The 27,439-nt window shown below is 45.0% G+C and overlaps 1 protein-coding gene across 1 annotated transcript in view; it reads left to right on the top strand.

Annotated features, from left to right (window-relative positions):
• Positions 1–22,531, top strand: part of tcirg1b (T cell immune regulator 1, ATPase H+ transporting V0 subunit a3b) — a 45,195-nt gene extending 22,664 nt beyond the window's left edge. The window contains exons 13-21 of the mRNA XM_084331913.1: positions 4,982–5,139; positions 5,745–5,835; positions 8,916–9,034; positions 11,795–12,008; positions 13,416–13,526; positions 15,744–15,836; positions 17,854–17,974; positions 18,727–18,901; positions 21,666–22,531. Of these exons, the coding sequence (XP_084188039.1) occupies positions 4,982–5,139; positions 5,745–5,835; positions 8,916–9,034; positions 11,795–12,008; positions 13,416–13,526; positions 15,744–15,836; positions 17,854–17,974; positions 18,727–18,901; positions 21,666–21,759 (1,176 nt within the window). The 3' untranslated portion in view covers positions 21,760–22,531. The remainder of the gene's footprint in view (positions 1–4,981; positions 5,140–5,744; positions 5,836–8,915; positions 9,035–11,794; positions 12,009–13,415; positions 13,527–15,743; positions 15,837–17,853; positions 17,975–18,726; positions 18,902–21,665) is intronic.
• The last annotated feature ends 4,908 nt before the right edge of the window (positions 22,532–27,439 follow it).

Here is a 27,439-nt window from a genome sequence, read left to right as displayed (position 1 = left end):
ATCAGCTTATTGACCAACTGAGCCTATCGTTGTGTTTGCACCACAGGACCTTTCTTTTTTCGAGCCCAGGCACTTTGGGGGTGGTGCTTGCGGTGCTTAACGTTCTGAATGATGGGAGTACTCGCAGCATTTAATTTCAACCACATTTCCAAAGATCCGCGGCACAATCTTTTTTGTTAATTGAGCTATGCATTAAAAACATTCCTCCCAGCGAGATCTTTTAGTTACATCAATATTGTGCTGTCAGAACATTCTTAAATTTGTAGCTTAAGTATACGGCTGAGCGATTAATCGATTTTAAATCAATCGTGATTTGATTTGATGCGATTGGCAAATCGCAAAGCCTGCGATTTGGGATACGTTATACAGCGTGTCTGATTCAAGTTTTTTTTTTTCTTGCGTGCCAGTCATGCTTACCAATCAGAAGTGCTGTGCTCTCATTGCTCACCAATCTGAAGTAGCCCAAGGTAGCTGCGTATACGCCCAACAGCTCATGAAACGTCCGTGTGTGAAGACGTTGCAGCATAGCCCCAGAGTGCTTTGGTCGCATTTTGCGACCCGAAATAAGTCCCAGCTTTTTTTTGCGCTGTTTCTATGTGCAGTGAAAACGCCAATGCTTCTAACAAGCTTTGCATCCTTGTCATTCCTGGTGCCAAAGTCGGGGTAAACTAACGTTAGCCACTAATGCTAGCTAACCCTGCTCAAGACAGAGAAAACAGCTTTGATATATTTTATTTTCAGTTTTTATAGTTTCACAAATACACATCAAGACAAATCACAAACACAAAAATAAATAAATAAAATAGTCTGTTGCCAGGCACTGTCACATCAATGAACAAACATACACCATGTCATATGTACACTAATGACGCAAGAGAGAAGACAGAGAAAACAGCTGAGCTGAGTAAGGGGGGGGGGGGGTGGGGGGAGCCTGTTTCTCTCTCTCCCTCCCTCTCTACTGGTGCAAACGTTTAAGTAGCAAAACGTTGCACTATAAACAAACTGGATAGTAGATGATAAACATTTAACTTCAATTGGCTGAAGTATTCTAAAATCATTTAAGCCATTCTCCCTTTCTGTGTGTGCTCGCACACGTGTCCCATATCTGGTCTGACATCAGAGGAGTTTGATAGTATTTACTGAGGATTGCCAGATAATGTTGATATTTAAACATTAAAAAAATTATGATAGAAAATAAATATACATGATCATGCAATATAAAAAAATTGTTGTAGGAACGGTTTGGGAGAGGGAGGTAAGGGGTTTTAGATTGTGTGTTGTGAGTGTAAAGTACAGAAAAAAGGTACCGTTGTGTACCGGTATCAATTCCCAGGTAAAAACAAACATTTACGGTTTGGCGAGGAGCAGGTGAGCAGCTGCAGAACAGAGCTCCCGGTCCAAAATTCAAGAAAGGTAATAAAAAGTTATAAAACATGATAAAAAGTAACAACTCGAAGATAAAAGAACGATGACAAGACCCAGTGCACAAAACTCGAGGAGAAGTCAGAGAAGAATGACCCCTGACAAAGAAAATACATTGAAGGGAAAGGTACAACACGAGGGGATGACGCAGCAAGTAAAACAAGCTAACATAACGTTAGACCACAGCGAGGCCTGGCTGGAGACGGATCTACAAGCTAACATGGAAGCTAACACGATGAATATGCAAGAAAGCATTCGGATCAGGCTAGAAGCAATGCAGAACGCTAACGATGCTAACATGCAAACCAACACGCAGACTGGACTCGATGCAATACAGAATATTCAGAGGAGCATGGAGGCTAATTCAAAAGAAATAAAAGCGCTAGACAACAGCAAGGCTGGAGACGAAGCTACAAGCTAACACAGAAGCTAACATGATGAATATGCAAGCTAGCATTCGGATCAGGCTAGAAGCAATACAGAACGCTAACGATGCTAACACGCAAACCAACACGCAGACTGGACTCGATGCAATACAGAATATTCAGAGGAGCATGGAGGCTAATTCAAAAGAAATAAAACAAATGACCCACAAAAGAAGGACAAAGAGACGCTGGATACACCTGGACCAGCCAGGGCCCGGGCACCGAGGTCAACCGGACCATCCGAGATGCAAGCACGGAGATCGCCCAGACCGGCCAAGATGCGAGCATTGAGGCCACACACGCCAACCGGGATTCGAGCACCGAGATCAACCAGACCAGCCAGGATTCAAATAACGAGATCTCACACACCAAACAGGACTCGAGCACTGAGGTCAAACACACCGACCAAGATTCAATACCACATATGCATATTATTTGATAGAGAATGGATGTTATGACTCGAGACACACTGCAGATAACACACAGACCACTGGGAATACAGACAAGGTAAACACATTAGTTGGGAAAATTGGGTCTTGATTCGGGACATATAATATAAATAACACGTACTAGACTAAACTGTAGACACTAACACACATGACGCACAACTAAGACGACGGGGAACATGGGGAAACGCATTCGGAGACCTGACCGGGAGCTCTGGAACTGTACTATGAAAGATACAAATTCTAATAAAATGGCGGGAGACCATCGTTTTGACCCGGAGAGTGGGGTCTTGTGTGTTGTGGGGTCGATGTGCGGGGTGGGGTTCTTACATGGGAGGTAACAGGCTTGGCTCGGTGGGGGGGGAGCCCCCTGCACTCACCTCTACTGGGCCAGGCCCAATCAATTCAAGGGACTCGTGTCGCTGGGGCCCGGCTCCGTGTATAGAGGTCCTGGGATATGGGGGAGCCCTATCTCTCGGGGTGGATGGCGGGAGGGGGGGGGGGGGGGGTCCCTCTTATGTTATGAGGGTCTGAGCTACTGAACTAGCCTAAGAATTCAAGGCACCCATGTCACTGTATTGTTGTATGTTTGATGTTGTTTAAGGTACTGTCTAAATGTTGTAAGTGGATAATTGTAATACAAATTTAAGTAAAAAAAAAAAAAGAAAAAAAAAACATTTCCAGGCTTGGTGTCCCGAGCAGACCCACCGCGTAGGCCAGATGCAAGCCGCATTTTACAATAAACCTCCGTTAGGCTATTTTAATTTTTTTGTGCAAATTTGATCTCAATCGCGATCTCAATTCAGAAAAAAATCGCAATTCGATTATTTCCCAAAATCGTGCAGCCCTACTTAAGTATAAAGGATTTGAGTGGTTTTCATTATGGTTATACCAGAAGTACATAGGTAAAACCCCTTTTAATTAAGGCAAAGTGGGGTTTAGCCTCTGGCTACATCACTATTAGAGTGATGACATGACACACTGAGACATTTCCCTCCAGTCTCTGTAGAAGCAGGGCCTGTGAGAGATATCAAAACCATAACAATAGATAAGACAGAGCCAGGCACAGAGCTCAGGGTCGGCATTCCGAGCAGACTCCGAGCTAGTGATCTATGCACAAAAGTTATTATTTCAGCAAATCTCTTAGTTACAATTTAGATTGTATAAACTAAGCAGATGAGATGTTTGCAGCTCAAGTATTTAAAGATCAGTAGGTAATTTGGGCGAGCCTCGTTTGGAAATGTCATCTGGACTCTGTGAGTTGCCAGTGCATTGAGTGGTCTGTTGCACGTTCCTGGTCAATGGGCCTCATTCACCAATACTCTTATATATTTTTCTTATATTTTTTCTTAACTGTCTGTTAAGACCACCGCGCATTCATCAACCCGTTCTTAACTCATTGACTGCCAGCCATTAGCCTTGGCCCTGTAGCTAACGTGCCAAGATACCATTACATATTTCCACTTGTGCTTGTGCTGTATAATAACAATACATTTGAATCTAATCTCATTTTGAGATCAGTCGCAAATTGCTTCGTGTTGAATGGATGATCTAACAGCAATATATAGTAATCCATTTCAGAAGCAAAACGCTAAGTTCTGTGTTTTGAAAGTCGTATTTGGGGGCAATTGGCCAATGGTAGGCTTTTTTTCTTTTTCTCATCTGGGTAAGCGTTTCTTATCTGGTGTGTGGTCTTGCCTAAGAGAAAAGCAAAAATAAGAAAACATTGCTGAATCCCAGTTAAGAACAAAATAAGAAAAAATGCTAGTTAAGAACAAAATAAGAGTAAATCTGTTCTTATATCGCTTCGTGAATGAGGCCCAATGAGAGGAAATTGTCCTTCCGTGAGACCTTTTTCACACGTCACTGGTCAATTGTTAGCGTGCACACACGAGCATCTGTGTCTTTGTGCAAGTGCGTCTCTAAATGCGTTATGGTGCCTTCATCTCTCCTAGTCAAGTGAGCGTGAATGATGGAGCCTCTCCCCATCTCTCTCACTCTCCGATCTGGTGGATGATGTTTGTGTTGTGCGTGTTAGCGTGCACACACACGAGCATCTGTGTCTTTGTGTGAGTGCGTCTCTAAATGCGTTAAAGTGCCTTCATCTCTCCTAGTCAAGCGAGCCTCTCCCCATCTAAGAGCGATTTAAAATTTAAGTTTATTATTATTATTTTTTTTGTATCCACTTTTTCTCCCATTTTCTATATTTTCTCCCATCCCAATTTCGTATCATCCAATTCAACCCTCCCCTGTCACAAACGCTGTTTCTTGCCTCCCACAAGCCGGCTGCAATGTGGACTAAGTCATACATGGCACAAGTCCCCTCCGGTACTTGAGGTAACAGCAGTCGCATCTTTTCACCTGCGCAGCTCGATCTCTCAGTGGCGAGGAGTAACGCGTGGGAGGCTCACGCTGCCCCGACACTTCCTGATTCTACTGCGCAGGCGCACCAACCGACCTGTAGGAGTCGCTGTCCACAACGCCCGATCCCCACCCATCAGTTTCCCACCCCCTAATACGGCCAATGTGTATTAGTATGAACGACCAGCTAAACTGAAAGCAATGTGGAGCGCTGGGCTCGAACAGGCAAGCCCAGCGTCTCCGTCATTCGTGGCGAGCGCCTTGCCCACTACGCCACGTAGCCGCCCAGTTTATTATTATTATTATTATTATCTCTCTCTCTCTCAGATCTGGAGGATGATGTTTGGGGGTCGCTATCTGATCCTGCTGATGGGTCTGTTCTCCATCTACACGGGGGCCATCTACAACGAGTGCTTCAGCAGGGGGCTCAGTCCCTTCGGCTCAGCGTGGCACGTCGGGGGCATGTTCAAAGTGAACAAATGGAAGTAAGGACGTGGACACTTATTAAAATGTTTCATTTAAAAGAACACGCCAACATGGGAAATTAGCTTATTAGCTCTCTCCAGAGAGAGACAAGAAGATGGATACCAGTTTCCTCTCTGTGCGTTCAGTAGAAAGCTATCTGGCTGCACGTTAGCCTAGCTTAGCACAATGAATGGAAGCGGACATGACCAGTTAGCCTTCGAGAGAGGTGTTAGTTGGACAAGGCCTAGGCTAACAAGCACTTTCCGCTTCCATTCATTGTGCTAAGCTAGGCTAACTTGTACATTACAGTGTAGCTTGTGATTGACTATGCTGTTGTCAACCACACCCATGTGAGAGGCTAGAGCAAAGAAACGGCAGCAGTAACGTATGAGAGCAGCTTATTTTGTGAAAAAAAGAAATGTATGTATATGTACCACAAGACTGAGTGTTTCAGTGTCAAAAGGGGACTTCCCTTTCTTAACGGTACATTTACAAATGTCTCTCAAATCATATTTTTTTCATGTAATAAAAAAAAAAGACAAGGATTCAATGTTTGTCACACACGGACACGCGCACGTTTTTGCAATCCCATCATGCATGTCTTTGTGTCGTGTCGCCCCCCCAGTGCCTCAGTGCTAGCAGACAGCCAGTACCTGTCCCTGGACCCGGTCGTCGGTGGTGTTTTCACCAGCCCCTACCCTTTTGGCATCGACCCGGTACGACCCCCCCCTCCTCCTCCTTCTCGTTTCTCTCTTCTATCCCTCCATCCTTCTGCCTCTTCTCTGCTCTCTCACTTCTCATTCCACCCAGGATAGGAAGGAAGATGAGGGGCTTGAGGACTGAAATTACCATTAACTCTTTCTGCGCCAAAAACTAGTATTCTCGTGTTTCAAATCCAACCGTTCAGTGCCAAAAACTAGTTTTCTCGTTTTTAGATCCTTTTTTCCTTTGATCCCCATTCTAAACACTTGGCGGACCTCCCTGCTGCCTACGTTAAAATTGCAATGACGATCGAATCCCGCCAGGTGGCAGTATCACCTACCTTTTGAACTGGGTATCTGGTCTCTGGGTCTTTCTCTCTGTGCATCTGGCTGCAGGAACTCTTGCCCCTCAGAGGGAATCAGGACACAGCAATCGGTCGGAGATTTGATTGCCTCAAACCTATTGTTTCCCGTATGATAGCTATGCCCAATATACACGAGTACCGTAATTTTCGCACTATAAGCCGCACTTGAATATAAGCCGCAGCAGCTAAATTGAATGATGTGTACATATATAAGCCGCACTGGACTATAAGCCGCAGGTGTTTTAATGTTTAATTACCATATGTAATTAGCATTGGGACACAATACTGTCGGACAAACAACAAGAATTAACTCATTTACAAGTTGTATTAAGTTTAGCAAATAAGGGAACAGATAAATAACATTTCAATGCAGTCAAAAAAGCAATATTTCGATTTCTACAATTTCGGGTTTGGTCACGTCGAGTCACATATAAGCCGCACCGTTATATAAGCCGCAGGGTCGAAAAATGGGGGGGAAAGGCGCGGCTTATAGTCAGAAAATTTGGGTAATTGCGATCACGATGGGACGACTGGGATTATTCATTTTGGAGTACCGTCTGACTAAGGTAAGGTCTATTTTAGGTATATTTGACCGAACCTAAAACATGCTTTTGGTAACGATCGCAGCTTCGAGGTAAACCCCCCCCCCCCCCCCCTTGATGATTTTGTGAAGAAACATAATATGGTATATACCTTTTTGATTTGGAAATATTTGATGGGTCCGCAAACATCGCAAAATTTGTCAATATCGCTGGCGCCATTGAGTAGAGATGGGAAAACCGTGGCGGACGGTCAATGAGTTAAAAGTCATTAAAGTGAAACTGAAAAGAGGACATGGGGAAAGAAGCTTGTTGTAAAGTAACAGAGTGTCATAGTTGACGTGAGACTGTCTTCTTTTTTTTATTATTATGTTTTTGGTAGATATTTGTATTGGTTTTTCCGGGCAGTCCGGCAGAGAGAGAGAGAGGAAGTATGGGAGGATAGATGGGGGAAGACATTCGGCAAAGGTCGCCGGGTCCGGGAGTCGAACCCGGGACGGCCGTGTTGCACCGCAGTGCTGTACGTGGTGCGCCACCCTGGCGCCCCAGAGAGAGACTATGTCTCTTGTTGAACTAGCGTTTTGGATGATTTTTGCCTCGGATTTGGCCCTCAATTGCTGGGGAAATGCCTTCCAAAATCAGTCACTGAATGCAAATGTCTTCCCCTCTTGAACTCAATCCACATCATTCCATCCCATGATGTCTGCTCTCCCTCTCTCTCTCTCTGACTACGGTTCCGCTCATCCTTTCAGTGGGATCTTTCAGACCTGATCATAAAAGGTTGTTGTGTTATGAGATCATATCATGCTTGTGTGCACATTGTCACTGTGGCCAGATTGCATCCAGAATGTGTTTCAGTTTGGTCGTTGTGAACAGCGACTCCTACAGGTCGGTTGGGGCGCCTGTACAGCAAAGTCAGGAAAATGGCGGGGGCAGTGTGAGCCTCCTACACGTTACTCCTCGCCAAATGAGAGTCCGCGCTGGCAGGTGAAAAGATGTGACAGGCTGCCTCCACATGTATCGGAGGGGACATGTGATGCAAGGCTTCTATCCTCCCTACAACCGGCCAGTGGGGGGCATATGCAAGCAACGATCAGGACAGGGGAGGGAGAATTGGCACGAGAGGTAAATTGGGATGGGGAGAAAAATCACAGAAAAAAGGAGGAGAAAAGGTAGATTAAAAAAAAATGTATCACAATGTGGGACGTTGCCTACTTGGGGATGCGGTTTGGTTCACCGGATGACAACGTGAGCAGCATGTTGACTTGGGGGAATGTTCACACCTGGCCGCTTGTGTGTCCTGCCATTGAAATGATGCGTTTAAACGTAGCTTCTGATTTATTTTCTTTTTCGTCTGTCCATCCTCCCACCTCTCCTTATCTTAACTCATTGACCGCCATGCTGTTTTCCCATCTTTAATATCTGGCGCCAGCTTTTCAGACCGTTTTAACGATGTTTGTAGACCCATCGTATATTCTATATTATAGCTATGGAGACATACTATGGCTAATTTGAAATGCTTATATTTATACTCTCAACAGGGAACAAACCGTTTGTTTCTACAAACATCCGTTCCTGCGCAACCCCAGTCTAAATAGTGGCCATTTCCCAAAAATACATGCTAATTTTCTAGGAAGCGAGATATGGTGTCTTTTGTGAATCATGCGCCTGGCTTGGCCCGGCGGTGAGATTTGGAGTTGGACAAGACCCCCCCCATGTATTTGTAATCCATAAACGTACCTCGTCCATGTTGTGCACCAGCGAATTTGCAAGAAGCAGGCTGGGAAGAGCAGCACTATGAGGAGCCAGAGCTAGCCTCAGTCGCTCGCCAGCTCCACGACCCCGCTTCCGCTTTCGATCCCGCGCTGCGTACGAGGCCTCTTTGTCCGGGGAGACGATGTAAACTGACCTGGTGTGCCTGTTCGGTCCATCGAAAAATATGAAAATATCCAGTAATCTAATGTCTAATCTAATGTCCAGTAGCTCTTGTCTTGTGTACAAAGGGTCAGCGCGAATATACTGGGCGAATAGACTCAACATGAGTAATGCAAATTAGGGATGTCCGATATTATCGGCCGACCGATATTATCGGCCGATATCGGCAGTAAAATGTGATATCGGAAAATATCGGTATCGGGAAAAAAAAACAATAATATTTATGTAACTGTACTCCCTCCTGTGTCGCTGTCAGATCTGGGGTATGTCCAACAACAAGCTGACCTTCCTCAACTCCTACAAGATGAAGATGTCCGTCATCATCGGCGTCATCCACATGACCTTTGGAGTCTGTCTGTCCTTCTTCAACTACAAGTTAGTGGCTGGAATGCATTGTGTGGCTGTGTGTGTGTGCGTACATACTACATAGGGTAACATAATTATTGCATGCTGTACCATCATACTAGGTTAAGATCAAACTGTCAAACTAGTTTATACTTGTTGTCAGAAACATATTTTAGGGGGCGGCTAAGTGGCGCAGTGGGCAAGGCGCTCGCCACTAATGCAGGAGATGCTGGGTTCGAGCCCAGCTCTCGGCATTGCTACCAGCTTGGCTGGTCGTTCATACTAACACAATTGGCAGTGTTAGGGGTGGAAAGTTGGTGGGTGGGGATCGGACGTTGTGGACAGCGACTCCTACAGGTCGGTTGGTGCGCCTGCGCAGCAGAATCAGGAAGCAATGGGGGCGGCGTGTCCCTCCCACGCAGACCCTCGCCGCTGAGAGATCGCGCTGTGCAGGTGAAAAGATGCAACGGCTGCCTCCTCGTGTACCGGAGGGGACATGTGATGCAAGGCTTCGTCCACATTGCAGCCGGACAGTGGGAGTCATGGCCTAACAGCGTTTGAGACAGGGGAGGGTAGAATTGGACAATACGAAATTGGGATGGGAGAAAAAGTAGATAAAAAAAAATAAACATATTTTAGGTTCAGACATAGGTTTAGATTCATATTTTCAGACCGCCACATATCTTCATACTAGAGATTTCCGTAAAAGAGGGTAAATGCGTCACTGTTGACGGCATCGTACGGCAATGAATCTTGAGAGAGAATGTATAGAATGCTAAATTGTATGTACAGAAACGCATGAATGACAAAACATGTAGCTATTAGAATTAACAGATTAATTTACAAGAGAGCAAATAGCCAATATCGATGTTGTATAGATTGATTCCACAAGGAATCTTGTCGGAAAGTAGTGGTGTTCAGCAGGGAGCACTCTGTCCTCTGGACTTGTCGGTAACAATGCCCCCGTTACGGTGATTGGGACACTGTACAGCTGTGAGTGCCGTCCTTCGGATGAGACGTTAAACCGAGGTCCTGACTGAATTTGGTCGTTAAAGAACCCAGGGCGCCTATCGCAAAGAGTACGGGGTTCCCCGACGTTCCTGGCCATATTCCCAATCAGGTCTCTGACATCAAGGCCACCTAATCATCCCTGTCTCCTGAGCCTTTCAGCCATTGTGTAGTGTATCTGTGTATGGCAGCCATTGAGCCTGCGTAGCCCAAGGCTGGGTGCTACACAGTGGTGGTGAAGGAGGCGATTTCCACTCTACAAAAAGCTTTGAATGAATGAATGAGATATTTTAATTTTCGAACAAGTATAAAAACAAAAATATATCTGATCATTCTATCGCCTCCATTGTTATGAATGAGACCACCCCCACGGCAGGAGATTTTGAATCGACAGTCGTGCAGCTATTTCTGTTGCCTGGCAAAAAAACGCCTCGATCCTATTTTTTGAGGCGACGGCAGGCGACACAGCAAGGACAATGAGGAAATAACATGACTTCTACAGTAGAAGTAGTACAGAAGTTCTACTGGTGTATCATTTGTACACCATTAATTTATCAATACATTCATTGATCAATAACCTACGTATTATTACCATGCTACTTATGTTCATTATTATTAACAGGAACAATTTAAATAAATAACGTTAGTTGGAGAAGCTATAGTGGCCGCTTGTCATTAACTAATAAATGAACAATGCACCACGATGCACCTACTAGTGTTTTTATACTCGGGTAACAAAAGAAGTTGTGGATGTTGACCGAGTTTAATGTCCAGGCTGCAGCTGATGTAGTTTATAAGGTTTATTGTCCAAAGAAATTATGGTTGAGAACAAAACAGCGTCTTCCGTGAAAAAACATCCTCTCTCAACAGGTACATAACAATACTTGTCCAATTGGTGCCTAGTGAACGTATTGTAGCGATCAGTCATGCAGTAATGTCAGGAAGAATGAGGAGAGGTTGTATTCGTATATGGTGGTTTAATTCCAGCTCAATATGGGTTTTACAGGTTAATACTTCCCTCGTAATGCACAACACAGCTACCTGCTAATACGCTCGCTTCACGACAACCTAACGTTCGGTCCCGGCGGTCCGTCCTCCTATATCTCCCGGGGGGGAACACCCCCAGCTAACTTAGACAGAGCGAAACATATAGCGTATTATACCTGTGAACGGTCGCCTCTGGTGTGGGGGGCCAAGCGATTGTCGTCTCCTGTCTCTCCCTTACCATCACCTGTCTCTCCCTTACCGTCACCTGTCTCTCCCTTACCGTCTCCTGTCTCTCCCTTACCGTCTCCTGTCTCTCCCTTACCGTCACCTGTCTCTCCCTTACCGTCTCCTGTCTCTCCCTTACCGTCTCCTGTCTCTCCCTTACCGTCACCTGTCTCTCCCTGACCGTCTCCTGTCTCTCCCTTACCGTCACCTGTCTCTCCCTTACCATCTCCTGTCTCTCCCTTACCGTCACCTGTCTCTCCCTTACCGTCACCTGTCTCTCCCTGACCGTCTCCTGTCTCTCCCTTACCGTCACCTGTCTCTCCCTTACCGTCTCCTGTCTCTCCCTGACCGTCACCTGTCTCTCCCTGACCGTCACCTGTCTCTCCCTTACCGTCACCTGTCTCTCCCTGACCGTCTCCTGTCTCTCCCTGACCGTCTCCTGTCTCTCCCTTACCGTCACCTGTCTCTCCCTGACCGTCACCTGTCTCTCCCTTACCATCTCCTGTCTCTCCCTTACCATCTCCTGTCTCTCCCTGACCGTCTCCATGGCTCTCCTCCTCCCCGCTACAGGCACTTTGGTCAGATGAGCCGTGTCTTCCTGGTGCTGATCCCAGAGCTGTGCTTCATGCTGTTCCTGTTTGGCTACCTGGTCTTCATGGTGGTGTACAAGTGGATCGCCTTCACCCCGGCCCAGTCCAAAAAAGCCCCCAGTATCCTCATCCACTTCATAGACATGTTCCTCTTCACAGATAACCCAGACAACCCACCCCTCTACACTGGGCAGGTGTGTGTGTGTCTGTGTCTGTGTGTGGGTTCAGTGCCTTGCTCAAGGGCACCGTAGATGTAATACCGGCCACCCTTCAGTCACTAGCCCACAGCTGGAATACACCCTCCTGTCGGGGGGCCAGAGATCGAACCAGCAACCTTTCGGTTACTGGCCGGCCTCTTTACCTCTAGGCCATCCAGCCTCCTGCGGCACCAGTCACCAGCCGCTTCTTTTCCCCTGGAGTTTCACTGGGAGAGCGTCACTCGAGCGGAGGTTCACGTTATCTCCCCCAGATCCCTGCCGGGAGTAAGAGTTGATTTGATTTGATTTGAAATCTTGAAATCTGTAAATAAATACAAACAATATAAACTCAAAACAAATCATTGATCTCAAGAAATTAAATGGAGAAAAAAAAGCCTACTTGCTTCCCAGCCGCAGACACTGCCAATTATGTTCAAGCCGGAGGTACCGCTACCGGAAATTGAACCCGGGTCTCTAGTGGTGGGAGGTGCTTAGACCGCTATACTACTCGGCCACTCCTCTGCTTAGACCGCTATTCTACTCTGCCACTCCAGTGCTTAGACCTCTACACTACCCAGCCATTCCAGTGTTTAGACCTCTACACTACCCAGTCACTCCAGTGCTTAGACCTCTACACTACCCAGTCACTCCAGTGTTTAGCCCTCTACACTACCCAGTCACTCCAGTGCTTAGACCTCTACACTACCCAGTCACTCCAGTGTTTAGCCCTCTACACTACCCAGTCACTCCAGTGCTTAGACCTCTACACTACCCAGTCACTCCTCTGCTTAGACCTCTACACTACCCAGTCACTCCAGTGTTTAGACCTCTACACTACCCAGTCACTCCAGTGTTTAGACCTCTACACTACCCAGTCACTCCTCTGCTTAGACCTCTACACTACCCAGTCACTCCAGTGTTTAGACCTCTACACTACCCAGCCTCTCCTGTGCTTAGACCTCTACACTACCCAGTCACTCCAGTACTTAGACCTCTACACTACCCAGCCTCTCCAGTACTTAGACCTCTACACTACCCAGCCTCTCCAGTGTTTAGACCTCTACACTACCCAGCCTCTCCAGTGTTTAGACCTCTACACTACCCAGCCTCTCCTGTGCTTAGACCTCTACACTACCCAGCCTCTCCTGTGCTTAGACCTCTACACTACCCAGTCACTCCAGTGTTTAGACCTCTACATTACCCAGTCACTCCAGTACTTAGTCGTCTACATTACCCAGACTCTCCAGTACTTAGACCTCTACACTACCCAGCCGCTCCAGTGCTTAGACCTCTACCCCCTATCATGTTGCCCAATGTGCCAACAGGAAGTGAAGTGAGAAATGTGTTCCATCTCCTTCATCTCTCTGGTCAGTGAGGTGGGACTAACAGCCTCTCTCTCTCTAGGTGGTGGTCCAAAAGGTCCTGGTGGTGCTGGCTGTGTGCGCCGTGCCTGTGCTCCTGTTGGGGAAACCCACCTATGAATACATCTCCCACAGGAGGAAAGCACGCTATGCAGTAAGCCTGGGTTCTGACATCTTATTGTACTTGTATCTCAAGATTCAAGAGTTTTTTTTATTTGTCACATACATACACGAGACATGCAGGGGAATGTAGGTGGCCATGCCCGCCTAGATTGTGCAAAAATACAAATAATATAGAATAGACATGATGAAGTCATATGAATAAAATACAAGGCTAAGCGTGAGAAATAAAGGTAATTAATAAGTGATATATACATTAATACAGTTCTGACTATTGTCGTGTGTGTGTGTGTGTATGTGTGTTCATGTGTGCTTGGGGGAAGAAGCTGAGGCTGCGGTTACATTATAGCCAAAACGATTCGTTTCATTTCACTTTTCAGAACGCTGCGTATTGGCAGGCAAGTTAGACATCGTTTTGTCTCGTGAGCACCGAGTGATGTATATACATGTAGTACAATGCCAAAGCAGTAGGTGGCGATGTAGTTCAAACATGAAGGCCATTTTCAACCAATCAGAAAGGTTGAACGTGTCACTCCACGTCCTGCTCAAAAACAAGAAAACCACCATCTTTAAATACCTCGCGTGAGCCATTTAGCAACATAGCATTTATTTTTCAGCAAGAAACAAAGTGCAATAAACAAAAGAGCATACATTCACTGTGCGTTCTGCCGCATTTGTTGATGAAACGAAACCAACATCAACACAATTGACCACCAAGAGCGGAGAGTTTAGTCTCACAAAAAGATCTCTGATGTTGTTAGCTACATGCTAATGTGATTGGCATTCTCCATGTATATAGTTAGCATTGATGCTATCGTACATTAACCTAGTAACGTTAACGCTAGTAGTATAAATGGATGAAAACGTTATTTAACAGATTGCAGAATGGGTACAATACGGCTCAATACAAACAATTGTTAAGGGGATGCAGACTGTTGTAGTTTGGACTGGGTTCCTAACAATAACAATAACTTGACAACACATGAAATAACTGCGTGTGGACAGCATCACACCCTTACATTAGAGTTAGCCCTACCACTGTGGATATAATTCACCTCTTGGTTTTGGGTTTAAACGGGGAAGATCAATGGAAAACAGTTGTAATGATCTAATTTAATTATGGTGAAATTAAAAGCAAGTACAAAATCAATCTCTGACGGTGTCTGGGAGGATGGAGTCAAATGGTTATCCATCTGCTCCGTTATGAAGCACATGAATAAGCAATCTGAGGAGGACGCAGCTGATATCCAGTATAGCCTCCCCATATGGCCGGTTGGTGTCGGGAGACAGCAAATTATATTAATTATAGCGCGATATTGCAAGTAACTCCCAGAAATAGTTCTGATGTTTGGACTAATGGACGGAGTCGAGGTCCAGCCAGGGGAGAATTTGGCGTCGGTTTCTACTGTGCATGGGCGTTTGGCATGAACGGCTCCGTATCTGGCTCGTGCAAATTACATGGCACTGTTGTCAGGGAGTTTCCAAAACGAAAACACCCTTTGAGCATTGCCGCTAGGAAACCGCGTTTTCCTGCCAAAACGGCGTTGCCCTTTAACTAGGACATGCAAACGAAATAATTCGAAAATGAAACGTTGTAAGTGTAACCATGGCCTGAGTCTGAGTCTCTCAGTTTTTGCTGCATGAATGCGGAGGTGCTTGCCTGACCACAGCAGTTTAAACAGACTGTTTTGGGGGTGATGAGGGTCCTTCATTATTATTATTATCTGTTCCACCTACTGCTATGGTCTTCCGTGTGTTTATGTGATTCTCTTGATGAGAAGAGGTGCCGTCGACTAAGAACACACCTCTTCAAACAATATCTGAGAAAAGAACCTTCTTATTGTCTTTTACTATTATGCACCTTACTACTATGCTACTATACTTATACTACTACCTAGCATGCTAATATGTCTATACTACTATGCACTCGGAAGAGTGTAACAATCAAGTTCGACACTGTTTGACGAACAATACCACTGACCCTTAGCTGCCAGAGATGTACCCCTCCTGCTCACTTGTTGTTCACAATTTGTAAGTCGCTTTGGATAAAAGCGGCAGCTACATGTAAATGAGTATTGAATTATATTCAAAGTGGTCTTTTAAAAGGTCTTAAATTGAAGACCTGCAGGAACCCTGCAACAACGGTTGGCCCTGAGGAAGCCCTTCCTGGGTGAAATGTTGTTGAATATGGTTTAATAATAAGGCATGGGACCTTTCTTCTTCACACGGGATTCTCGTGCCTTTTTATTAGGGAGGAGACAGACGCCCCCTGTTGGCCGAGAACAGCTCCATCAACGTCCATCAAGGAGAGGTGGAGGGCGGGACTAGCGAAGAGGAAGAGGAGGTAAAGAAGACACTTGAGTCACTTGACATTGAATAACGAGGACACGCGGTGTTATAGATGCGAAGCCCACTCGTCTTAACCCTTTTGAGCCTAAGCCTGAAACAGTCAATTTGGGTATATGTAGTTGTTATTGCTGTGTAATTGTCACAGAATGTGCTGTGAGTAAGTGCTTTTCACCCTTTTTTCAGAACTTCTTCAGCTTTCAATGTCTGTTATTGTTTGAACTGTATGTTTTGAGTGTGTATCAAACTGTTATTAGACAAGGAAAACAAAAATCGGAATGGGATTTTTACAGGTTTTTAGTGAAGTAGACACTGCAATTGCCCATCAATTTAGCTTATCACATGTAAATGTTGAACATGGAACTATTATGCAACTGCAATACATTTTTTGAACCCTGGCCTTCTAGGCTCATTTTTACTCACTTTTCTTAGGTGGAATTTTGACCTTAGTGGTTGACTTTGAAGCAGGTAGAATTCTACTTGTGTTTACTTCCTCAATAACTCCCACAGTTTTTGATTTACTGTAAAAGGCTATATATGTGAATAAAGCTCAGCTCCTTGGCTTTCAGACGGCGCTGAGCTTTTTTCGATAGCGCAAATACTCAGTTACGGTACAGAGAAGCAGCAGTGGTATCCTGGGGTCCATAGGTTTAGAAGGATGCAAAGTACAGTAACTGTGAGTCACCACTAGGGGCAGAGTGGCTAACGAGTGAGTGAACATTAGATTAGATTCAAATGTATTGTCATTATACAGCAGTACAGCAAAGAAGTTGGCAATGGCATCTAACCAGAGTAATAATTAACACTTTGGTTGCCTAAGGTTAAATTAATGATATACCATAGATTGCCAGCGCTATTTGTCTATGGAGAAAGTCCCCTTCTTTGCAGGGCTATAACTTTTTAAATTCTATTGCTACATTGCCATTATTAGGGCCCATTCAAAGTCCTATATGTATTGTTCATTGTGTAGCAACGTTAAACTTTTTCATTCACATATTCATAGTAAAGTATGGTCTAATGTATAAGTATGTTTTCATCTCTTTCTGCAGCTTTCTCCAGAACGTGATATATAGCCCCAAATGCATTATATTGATGATGAAATACAGTTTGATGGCAATCAGCGCGATATAAAAAATTCCAACTAGACGTACTTCTAGAAGTTACTACACGTCATCTGATGTTGACCGGATGGGCGAGGGGGCGTTTATAATTCCGTGGGCAGCGTTATACCAATCATCTAATGTGGGTCAAATGTTGATAATATCAGTTATTATCGAAGACGGTAACGTTACACGCTGAAACTCACCCCAGTCTCCGCGCGCCGTTGGGCGATCATCGTCGAGTAGAAATTTTATCATTATGGGATATATTATTACCCGGTCCATCTCCAGCTTGTATAATGGTATATACGTCCAAATCATGTTGTTTATCGAGTTATTGGCAATCGATCGCTATGTAGAGTGACGAGCTAGAGTGCCGGAACCTATCCCGAGTGGCCGGAAGTACTACGGACATCTAGCACAACCTCTACTGCGCTTCCTGTTAAGCGCTTGTGCCGATCGGCCACCAGATGGCGCTCCTGAACCGCCAGAGAGCTCAGTGGGTCCTGCTGGTGAATCTCAGGCCAGCGGAGGGACATTATGAATCCGATCGCAGATTTTTTAAATATTGATATAAAGACGACGTACAGCGTCCCCCGGCAACTTTAGCATGGCCAGCAAAGACGTCTAAAGACGCCCCCTGGCAGTCAAAGTGTTAACAGCATTATACAATGTACAAGTGATTAAACTGGAATATATATTATGAGGTAAATAATGCTAATCAAATGTATGTACAGAGTATTATTATGTACAGTGATACAGGTATAAAAACACTAGTAGAAACTGGTAGCAAGTCATACTGGCCAGTGGTATAACTAGTAAGAGTAGGTAAGGGATATATAGTATATACAGATATAGACAACTCTGTTGTACCCTTGTCATTTGTTGTCATTTGAACCCTGTCCTCCTCTGTAGGTGTTTGACGCTGCAGATGTGTTCATGCACCAGGCCATCCACACCATAGAGTATTGTCTGGGCTGCATCTCCAACACAGCCTCCTACCTGCGACTATGGGCCCTCAGTCTGGCACATGCACGTCAGTGAGACACACACACACACACGCACGTCAGTGAGACACGCACACACACACACACACACACACTCCCAACTATGACGGACAGACAAACTTCCACCATCATACCAGAAAACTCGTACACACCATATAATCAAGGCGCTTACAGCGTTGCAAAAAGTAATACAGTAAATGGCTGCCTGTGGTTTCCATGAATTCCAACAGCAGACGGAGTGCAGTTGTCGCTATGGCCAAAAAAATCAACTCGCTGGTTCTGTTTCAGTTGCATTTAGCAGACTTCTATGTTTGAATATGAGGTAAATTAACCTGTACGCTGCCGCCAAGACGCTCTCCAAAGCGATATGGTCTTGATGATGTTTGCTCGCGTCCTGCTGGGAACTGGTGTTACACATGCTGTTACTCAGGCCAAAATTCGGGACCTGGCATTGACCTACTCCCTTGGCTCTAATCCTGACCTTAACCTTACCCAATACACGCCTAACCCTAGACTAACCCTGACCCTAACCTTACCCAATACATGCCTAACCCTAGACTAACCTGCTAATCCTGACCATAACCTTACCAAATACATGCCTAACCCCACACTAACCTGCTAGTCCTGACCTAGCCAGACAAACTTCCCCTATCGTAGCCACAACACTCCATACAGCATTCCATACAATCCAGTCACTTACTCATCATCACATACTGAGATATATATATGTATACACACATACCCCCCGCCTAATACTCGATATGCTCCTCTCTCTCTACAGAGCTGTCGGAGGTTTTATGGGTGATGGTGATGCGCTTTGCCCTGAGGTCGCAACAAGGCTACGTGGGGTCTGTGATCCTCTTCGCCGTCTTCTTCTTCTTTGCCGTGCTGACGGTCGCCATCCTGCTGGTCATGGAGGGTCTGTCAGCCTTCCTGCACGCCCTCCGTTTGCACTGGTGAGGGGGGGGGGGGGGGGGACGAGAGAACGGAAGACATTGGAGGATAGGAATAAATAAAGAAGAGGGGTAGAGTGAGAGACTGTGGCTGGTACCGACACAATCAGACAGTTCAGTAGGTTCACCCAGTGGGTCAAGAATAAGCTACTAACTAGAGAAGTTCTGTTTTTGTCTCGTCCGTGTCATGGAAAGAGTCGCGTGTGATGCACACACAAAAGTAAATGGTTAATGCGCTTACTTGAAAGGCATGTGGGTTTAAAAGTGTCCGCTTCCATGATTGTTTTTGTTGTAGACTGTCTGTGAAATCCACTTCCACTGCTAAGCATACTCGATAAAACCCAGAAGAACGTAGACAGCCAGCTATTTTAATGATGCCAAAGAATGCCTACTCAACCATCAGAATATCAGACCTCCGTACTGAAGAGGCCTTACCAAAGGAACACAATAAGGAAATATACGGCATTCAAAGCCAAAGGCGTGAAAATGGAACAGTTATTGTCTCCTAAGTGGGCGGGACAGATCAAATTAAATCAAATCAAATTTATTTATAAGGCCCGACAACACACGTTAATGTCCCCATGGGCCGTACAGGTCTTCTTTAAACAAGTCAAGAAGAAAACATAACAGTAAGTCAAGAACAGAACAAGAACACCATAAGGTCCAAACATTTTTAGATGAATGCAAATAAATGAAAGAATGCAAGCACTCCCAGACATACCCCACGCGAAGGTAAGGAAAAACTCACTAAAACCTAACAATAGGGAAAAAAGCTCCACAGGCAGTGTGGAGGAGAGAAACCTTAGAAGGGCCATTCAAGGGGGGATCTCCCTTCTTAGATGTTGGTGATAGTAGTGTTGCAGACGGACAGTTGGTAAGCATGCACTCATGTGTGTAGTGAAACACAGATGAGTGCATGCAATAGCAACTGAACATTTTGAAAGATTAAAGATAGAGCTAATAGCGATAGCAACTGAACATTTTGAAAGATTAAAGATGGAGCTGATAGCGGATCTATTTGAGGCACAGGGGCGGCGCAAAGAGGGTCACGTCCTCCCCGTCTTAGTCACGGGACATTCAACACTCCGGTCATTGCTCAGGGACAGCCGGAGACAGGGAGATAGGGGGCGGCGCAGAGAGGGTCGCAAACTCCCCGACATCATCGCGGGACGTCCGGCACTCCGGTCACCACTACGAGACCTCCGGAGACAGGGGGGCACGCAGAGGGGGTCGCAACCTCCCGGCCTTCATCACGGGACGTCCGACACTCCGGTCAGCACTCCAGGACAGCAAGTCATAGGGGGACAGGGAGACGGGACAGGCGTTAGACAGCTCATGTGATTGTAGTGGGCGGACATAGCAATAGATACAAGTGGTAAGCAATGGCATATATGTGAATGGAGTAGATATATGAAGTAAGCATATTATGTGAATAGAATAGAAGTACTTAACCCAGTAATGAAACCGCGTTGACTGTTAATCTGTTAACAGTCTGTTAATACTGTTAATCAGTTGACAGGACCACGGACAGACGGCGGTAAATAACTGATCCAAGGCCTCGGAGGTGCATGTAGAGCAGTCACTACAATCTTGGCCAAGACCCCGAGGCATCCATCACCTTAGTCAGCGCCAGGAGACGGGCACTCAGAGAGATGGGGGAGGGAAGGGGGGGGGGGGGGGGATGATATCGTTAACGGGTGAGATCGCTGGACAAGTCTCTTACACACCTCCAGACAGTGGCTCAGGAGGTAGAGCAGTCGTCTGGTAAGCCGGAGGTTCCCGGTTCAATTCCTGGGCAGCGAGGCGAAGTGTCCTTGAGCAAGACACTTAATCCCTAACTGCTCCCGATGAGCAAGTTAGCACCTGCCTCCATCGGTGTGAGTGAATGGGTCAAATGTGAGGAAGAAATTGTAAAGCGATTTGGATAAAAGCGCTATATAAATGCACCATTTACACACTATCTAGCAACATACTGGGTCCGTAGCATATCGTAGCTGGCAGATCCGCTGCTAAATATCAGTGGTAATCGGAAGGTTCCTTGTTCGATTCCCACTCCTCCTGGGCAGCATGTCGAAGTGTCCTTGAGCAAGACACTTAACCCCTAATTGCTCCCGATGAGCAGGTTGGCATCTTGCATGGTTTCCTCCGCTGTCTGTGTGAGTGAAGGTTCATGTGAGGAATAATAATAATAATAGATTTCATTTATATAGCACACTTTAAACTATGTGAGCTATCAAGGTGCTTCACAGCAGAAGGAAAATAAAATTTTAAATAAAATAAAAGGTTTAAAACAAGAAAACATTCAAATGAATAAAATAAAAAGATAAGAATATATAAAAAATAAAAAGGTTAAAAACATTTAAAATGAATAAAAAAAAATTAAAACTTTGGAGCAGATTAAAATAACAGGTCCTAGGCAGAGGAAAATAGATGGGTTTTAAGGCTGGCCTTGAAGGCAGCAATGGAGATTGTTGACAGCCTAGTGTGTGGGATGGCGAGGAGGTTTTGGCTGCCAGACCTGAGTGACCTGGATGCAGGTTGAAGGGAGAGGAGGTCCTGGATGTGAGGAACAAAATTGTAGAGCGCTTTGGATAAAAGCACTATATAAATGCACCATTTACATGTGAAATGGTGCAGTACTGAATAAAGTTTGAATAAAGGTCTGTTGTGCTTGTTGGGTGTTTGATTGAGTGTTCTTCTGTGTTCCAGGGTGGAGTTCCAGTACCTTTTGATTGGGTGTTTGATTGAGTGTTCTTCTGTGTTCCAGGGTGGAGTTCCAGAATAAGTTCTACAGTGGAACCGGCTACAAGTTGAGCCCGTTCTCCTTCGCCTCTCTGATCAACACCTCGTCCGTCATGTGATTCTTTGAGTAATAGTCAAGATTGCCAAACGGTTTATGTTAATCAATGCATTGTACTGAGCACTTGTGGTACCCCCCACACATTTCAAAAATAATTTAGCTTTTGTTTGTTTTTCTGTAATTTGTTCAACATGGAGGAATGGTTTGATCCACTTGCACTATGACTGTGGCATAGACTGTTTATTTGAGCCAGTATGATCACAATGTCCCTAACCAATGTAGTGCATCATAGCAAACATTTTGAAATATAATTTCATTTTTTATATCCAACACCTCTCTCTCAGCTTTCTCTTGTTCTACGTGTTTGCTTCTATAATGAAGGAAATTGCTATTATTCATATTCACTTTTCACTGTATGAGACGCCAGATATGAAAAGGGAAATGCATCAATTTATGAATCTCTTCACTTCAAGGGAATGTACAGTAATGGGTCTGGGGTCGCGTTTTAAGTATAAAGTCCAACACAGGATCTTCCGAATGACTGCAGGGAATTCTCTGAATGATTCTCATGAGCCAAAGATGTTTATGGTGATTGTTGGTTCTCAATGTAATTTTATCCAAGCACATTATTTGTCATTACATTTTCCAGGTGCCTTGTTTTCATGAGCTGATATTTCGAGCGAGTTGTGTGATCAATACATTTTCGGCCAGATCTGTGCATTGCCAAGTTTAGAACAAATATTTACTTTGTACGTTTACTTCTTCTCATTGTCTGTTTGCACACTGATCAATTCTGGACTGAGATTAAATTAAAAATCATGTTGGTTGCTTAATCTCTGCATGAAATCGTATTTATTGAGCTTCTTGTAGATAATTCACATAACGGTATAATTTCTTAGATTGATTGAAAACTTTATTAACTCATTCCCCGCCATCGATGAGTATACTTGTTATAGCCCGCCAATTGTTGGACACCAACAACGAGTATACTCGTTATTATGATCGTTATTTCTTTTATTCGCTATTTCCATTCATAAATCATCCTGGAAGGCTGTGGTACTGTGTGGCAATGTGTCTGAGATCGCAAAGGTCCAATACGCCACCTGGTGGTATGCGGCCGATGTCGCACTTCCTTTCTGACTCTGTATGACTCTTGTGTATCATTGAAATTCCTCCGGGCGGAGTTTTCGAGCAGGCTGGACCGAGGGGTATACCCGATCGCATTGAATCGCTTTCGGGACGCCGGATTCATTATGCTGTGGGGGGTTATGGCATGGGCCAAATGGACATATGATCTACCGGATGGCAATCAAATAATTGGAATATTCTTTTTGGAATCTCATCGGCCACAGGTAAGAGCAATTTAATGTCAATTTCAGCTCGGTTGTGCATTGTTTTCATAGCCATTGCCCTGATCAGCGTATGCTGTTGTACTAACTAATGCCCTTATTGACGATCAATTAATCAGAAATGATGGAACATAATATACCGATCATATGCATTTGAATTTTTAATTGTAGCATGTATAGGGACGAAATGCCAATGGATTAAGAATAATATGCGTCGCAGGCTATTACTAGCCTCCCAGGAATGACCCCAGACCACTCTAAAACCATACTTATATTCACCACGGTATAAAACGAGAATGTATGGATGGAAAAAATATTCCTTTTTCACATCTTGAACGATAGATACTCGATGTCAAATGGGCCATAGTATTGCATATATAGCTATAATATTTAAATAGTTATAGCCCTGCAAACAAGGTGAGCAACTCTCACCGTTTACAGCGATGGCGGTAGCTACTACAGGATGAGGCTAATCCGTGGTGTCCAATGAGTTAACAGATTGCAGAATGGGTACAATACAGTACGGCTCAATACAGACAACTGCAGACCAGAAAAAGACTTTTGTCTTGTTTACATCAGGGTCCCCCATTTTCAATTCATCAAGACATTTATGACATACAGATATACAGTACTGTTTAAGAGAGATCATAAAATAAATATATACATTCGAAGGGGAAGAAACTACGTGGTGGGGGGGGGGTGGACATTTACCGGGACCAGTTTCTAATTGCAGCCACCCGTAGGTGCTCTTTGAGAGCGGTTTTGAAGGAGGGTAGGGATTCACATTATTTTACGGCTGTTGTGGCATAATTGCTACACGTGTTTAGTCCCTTGTTTGAGACTAATCTGGGTTGAACATGATTTGTGGAACTCCCTCTGGTGTTGTGGTCGTGGAATTCACTGACCTTTGGGAGGTATTTTGACATGTACATGGGTATCTTAGTGGTGTAGTGTATCTTGTAGACCTGGCCCATTGCAAGTTGCTGTACTCTGTCGTCTACTCTAAGCCATCCTAGGTTGTCAAAATGGGCAGGGGTGAGGTGGGTTTTAGGAGTAAGGTCAAGCAGTAGTCTGACCAGTTTGTTTTGTGATGTTTGTAGTCTTGTTTTTAGGGCCTTTGAGGTGCTTTGGTACCATGAGGTGCAAGCATAGTCGTAGTACCCTTGAATGAGTGCTCCTGTTAGAGACTTCAAGGTATTCTTGTTTACCAGAGAGGAGATCCGGCACAAGAATCTAGTTCTTTGGTTGACTTTTTATTACATTGGTTGCCATTTTGTCACAGGAAAGATTTGCCTCTAGGATGGAACCCAGGTAGGTAATTTCATCTTTCCTTGCGACAATATTGTCACCCACTAAGACTAACAGAGAAGCCGCTGGCCTTGCTGAGTTTGTTATTTGATCCAAAGAAAATGGTTTCTGTTTTACCCAGGTGTAATGATCGTTTGTTATCAGCGAGCCAGGTGCAGATTCTGCCGAGTTCAGAGCTGAGGGCTTTTTCAACCTGCAACTTGTCCCTGTCAGAGACCAGCAGGGCTGAGTCGTCCGCGAACAGGAACAAGTTGCAGTCACAAGCTGATGACATTTCATTTGGATAAATTGGGAACAGTAACGGTCCTAGTATGCTTCCTTGTGGAACACCACAGCTCACTGGGAGGGGGGGGGCAGTGTACCGTTCACCTCCACCATCTGTTCTCTTCTATTTGCCCGCATCCACCTCGTGTTTGATGTGGTTGTTCAAATATATCAGGCATGTGTCAATGAGTGGACTGGGATGTTCTGAAGCCAGATTGGAATTCGTAGATTACCTTTTTTTCCGCAAGGTACTTTTCGACCTGTTCGTAGAAATACATTTCCATAACTTTCGAGATGGAGGTAGGAATCGAAACAGGGTGGAAGTTGCCTGGGTTTAATTTGCTGCCTTTTTGTGTAGGGGGGCCACTCTCGCAATTTTGAAATCTTTGGGGACGTGTCCCTGTTTTATGGAGAGGTTTATTATGTGGGTGATGACTGGGGTGATGGTGGCTGCTGAGTCTCTGAGGAATTTGGAGGGATATTGTCACGGCCAGTGGCCTTGTTAGGTTGGAGGGCGCTCAGTTTTTTGAGCATCTCATCTGTTACCATTTCGGGTTTTGAAGTCATCTTTGCGGACCCCCCCCCCCTTTTTTTATCCACTTTTTCTCCAATTTTTCTATATTTTCTCCCATCCCAATTTCGTATCATCCAATTCAACCCTCCCCTGTCACGAACGCTGTTTCTTGCCTCCCACAAGCCGGCTGCAATGTGGACTAAGTCATACATAGCACAAGTCCCCTCCGGTACTTGAGGTAACAGCAGTCGCATCTTTTCACCTGCGCAGCTCGATCTCTCAGTGGCGAGGAGTAACGCGTGGGAGGCTCACGCTGCCCCCGACACTTCCTGATTCTACTGCGCAGGCGCACCAACCGACCTGTAGGAGTCGCTGTCCACAACGCCCGATCCCCACCCATCAGTTTCCCACCCCCTAATACGGCCAATGTGTATTAGTATGAACGACCAGCTAAACTGAAAGCAATGTGGAGCGCTGGGCTCGTCTCCGCATTTGTGGCGAGCGCCTTGCCCACTACGCCACGTAGCCGCCCTGTCTTTGCGGACCCCTATGGTTTTTGTAGAAGGCTAGAATGTGTTCTACCCCAAAATGCCCAGAGTGGGAGGGTAGTTTATTGACCAGTGTTGTGGCTATGTTTGTAAAGAAAATGTTTAAGTAATTGGCCACATCAGCTTGTCTGTGATGAGTGTTCTGTCTTTATGTTTTTAGTTTTTTCCTGCAGCCTAGTTGGTTGTTGAGTAATTTCCAAAATTCACAGGGTTTTTTGATCCACTTTTTCTTCCCATTTTTCAATTTTTTCTCCCATCCCAATTTCGTATAAATTCTCCCCTCCCCTGTCTCGAACGCTGCTAGACTACGCCTCCCACTGGTCGGCTGCAGTGAGGACCAAGCCTTGCATCACGTGTCCCCTCCGGTACACGAGGAGGCAGCTGTCGCATCTTTTCACCAGACCGCTCAATCTCTCAGTGGCGAGGAGTAACGCGTGGAGGGACGCTGCCCCCGATACTTCCTGATTCTGCTGTACAGACGCACCAACCGACCTGTAGGAGTCGCTGTCCACAACGTCCAATCCCCACCCACCAGCTTTCCCACCCTCTAACACTGCCAATTGTGTTAGTATGATGGCCGGCCAAGCCGGTAGCAACGCCGAGAGCTGTGCTCGATACCAGCATCTCCTGCGTTAGTGGCGCGCGCCTTGCCCACTGCGCCACTCAGCCGCCATTGATGAATTTTGTGTGTGCAGATTTGATCATGGTGTTTACATCGTTTCTTAGCCTGTTTCTTTGTTGTTTGAGTTTAACCACGTGGGCTTGGAGATCACTGTTGGAGCTTTTGGCAAGCTTTGACTGACTTTTATGAAGTTCAGAGCATTTTCTGTCTCTGGTTTTCATAGCGGTCAGTATGTCTGAGTGCATCCATGGCTCAGTGTGATTCTTAACCCTGGTGGTTCTTAGGGGGGCCATGTTGTTTAGGGGAGCATGTCTATGTTTCCCGGGTCCTATGTTCCCCGGGTTCTATGTTCCCCGCTTTGATTGATTGATTGAAAATTTTAGACCACCAGCCCTGATTCCAAACTCTAACCTTAACCAGTTCGAAAGAGGGCCTAAGCTTAACCGTTCGAAACAAGGCGGACATTAATAATTAATAAAATAATAAAAATTTATAAAATTTTCAATCTATTAATCAATCAAAGCGGGGAACATAGGACCCGGGGAACATAGGGATGATCCCTTGTTTAGCATTGTTGAGAATTTGGTTTTGAATCCAAGCCATGTTTCTTCAACTAGTGTACCACTGAGCTTATCTGACCAGTCTAGGCTCTCCAGTTCTTGGTTAAAGGCCTCACTAGACTAGGTTTTGAGGTCCCTAGATGTGACTGTTTTGTGACAGCCGGCCTTTTGTTTTAGCTTTTTGCGGGTACAGAATATCATATAATGATCGCCCAGGTCGCTAACATAATTTTCAACCCATACCATTTCAATTGCATCATGATTCAGGTCAGTACGGTTAATGAATTTGGTTAATATATTAGATAAATAGATTAATATGTATTTATCGTATACATTTTTTATACAATTCGTTTTTCGGAGTCATGGTAGATTAAAATAGATAAGAGCTTTAAAATTATATATAAAACTAATTTTCGCCCGCGGTGTCACTTACGTCCCTTTTGCTCCAAGCCCTGAAGCAATTTTTTATTAAAAAATAATCATCTCGAGGCCAGGAACCTTGAAGCAGCCATTTCCGTTCCTGTCGGTGATCTTTGAGTTTGCACAACTAGAACCGGATGTTGTCTGAATGTCAAA

This window comes from Notolepis coatsorum (genome assembly GCF_963971535.1).
Source record: "Notolepis coatsorum genome assembly, chromosome: 16".
Taxonomy (NCBI): Eukaryota; Metazoa; Chordata; class Actinopteri; order Aulopiformes; family Paralepididae; genus Notolepis; species Notolepis coatsorum.
This window is presented reverse-complemented; position numbering and strand designations above follow the sequence as displayed.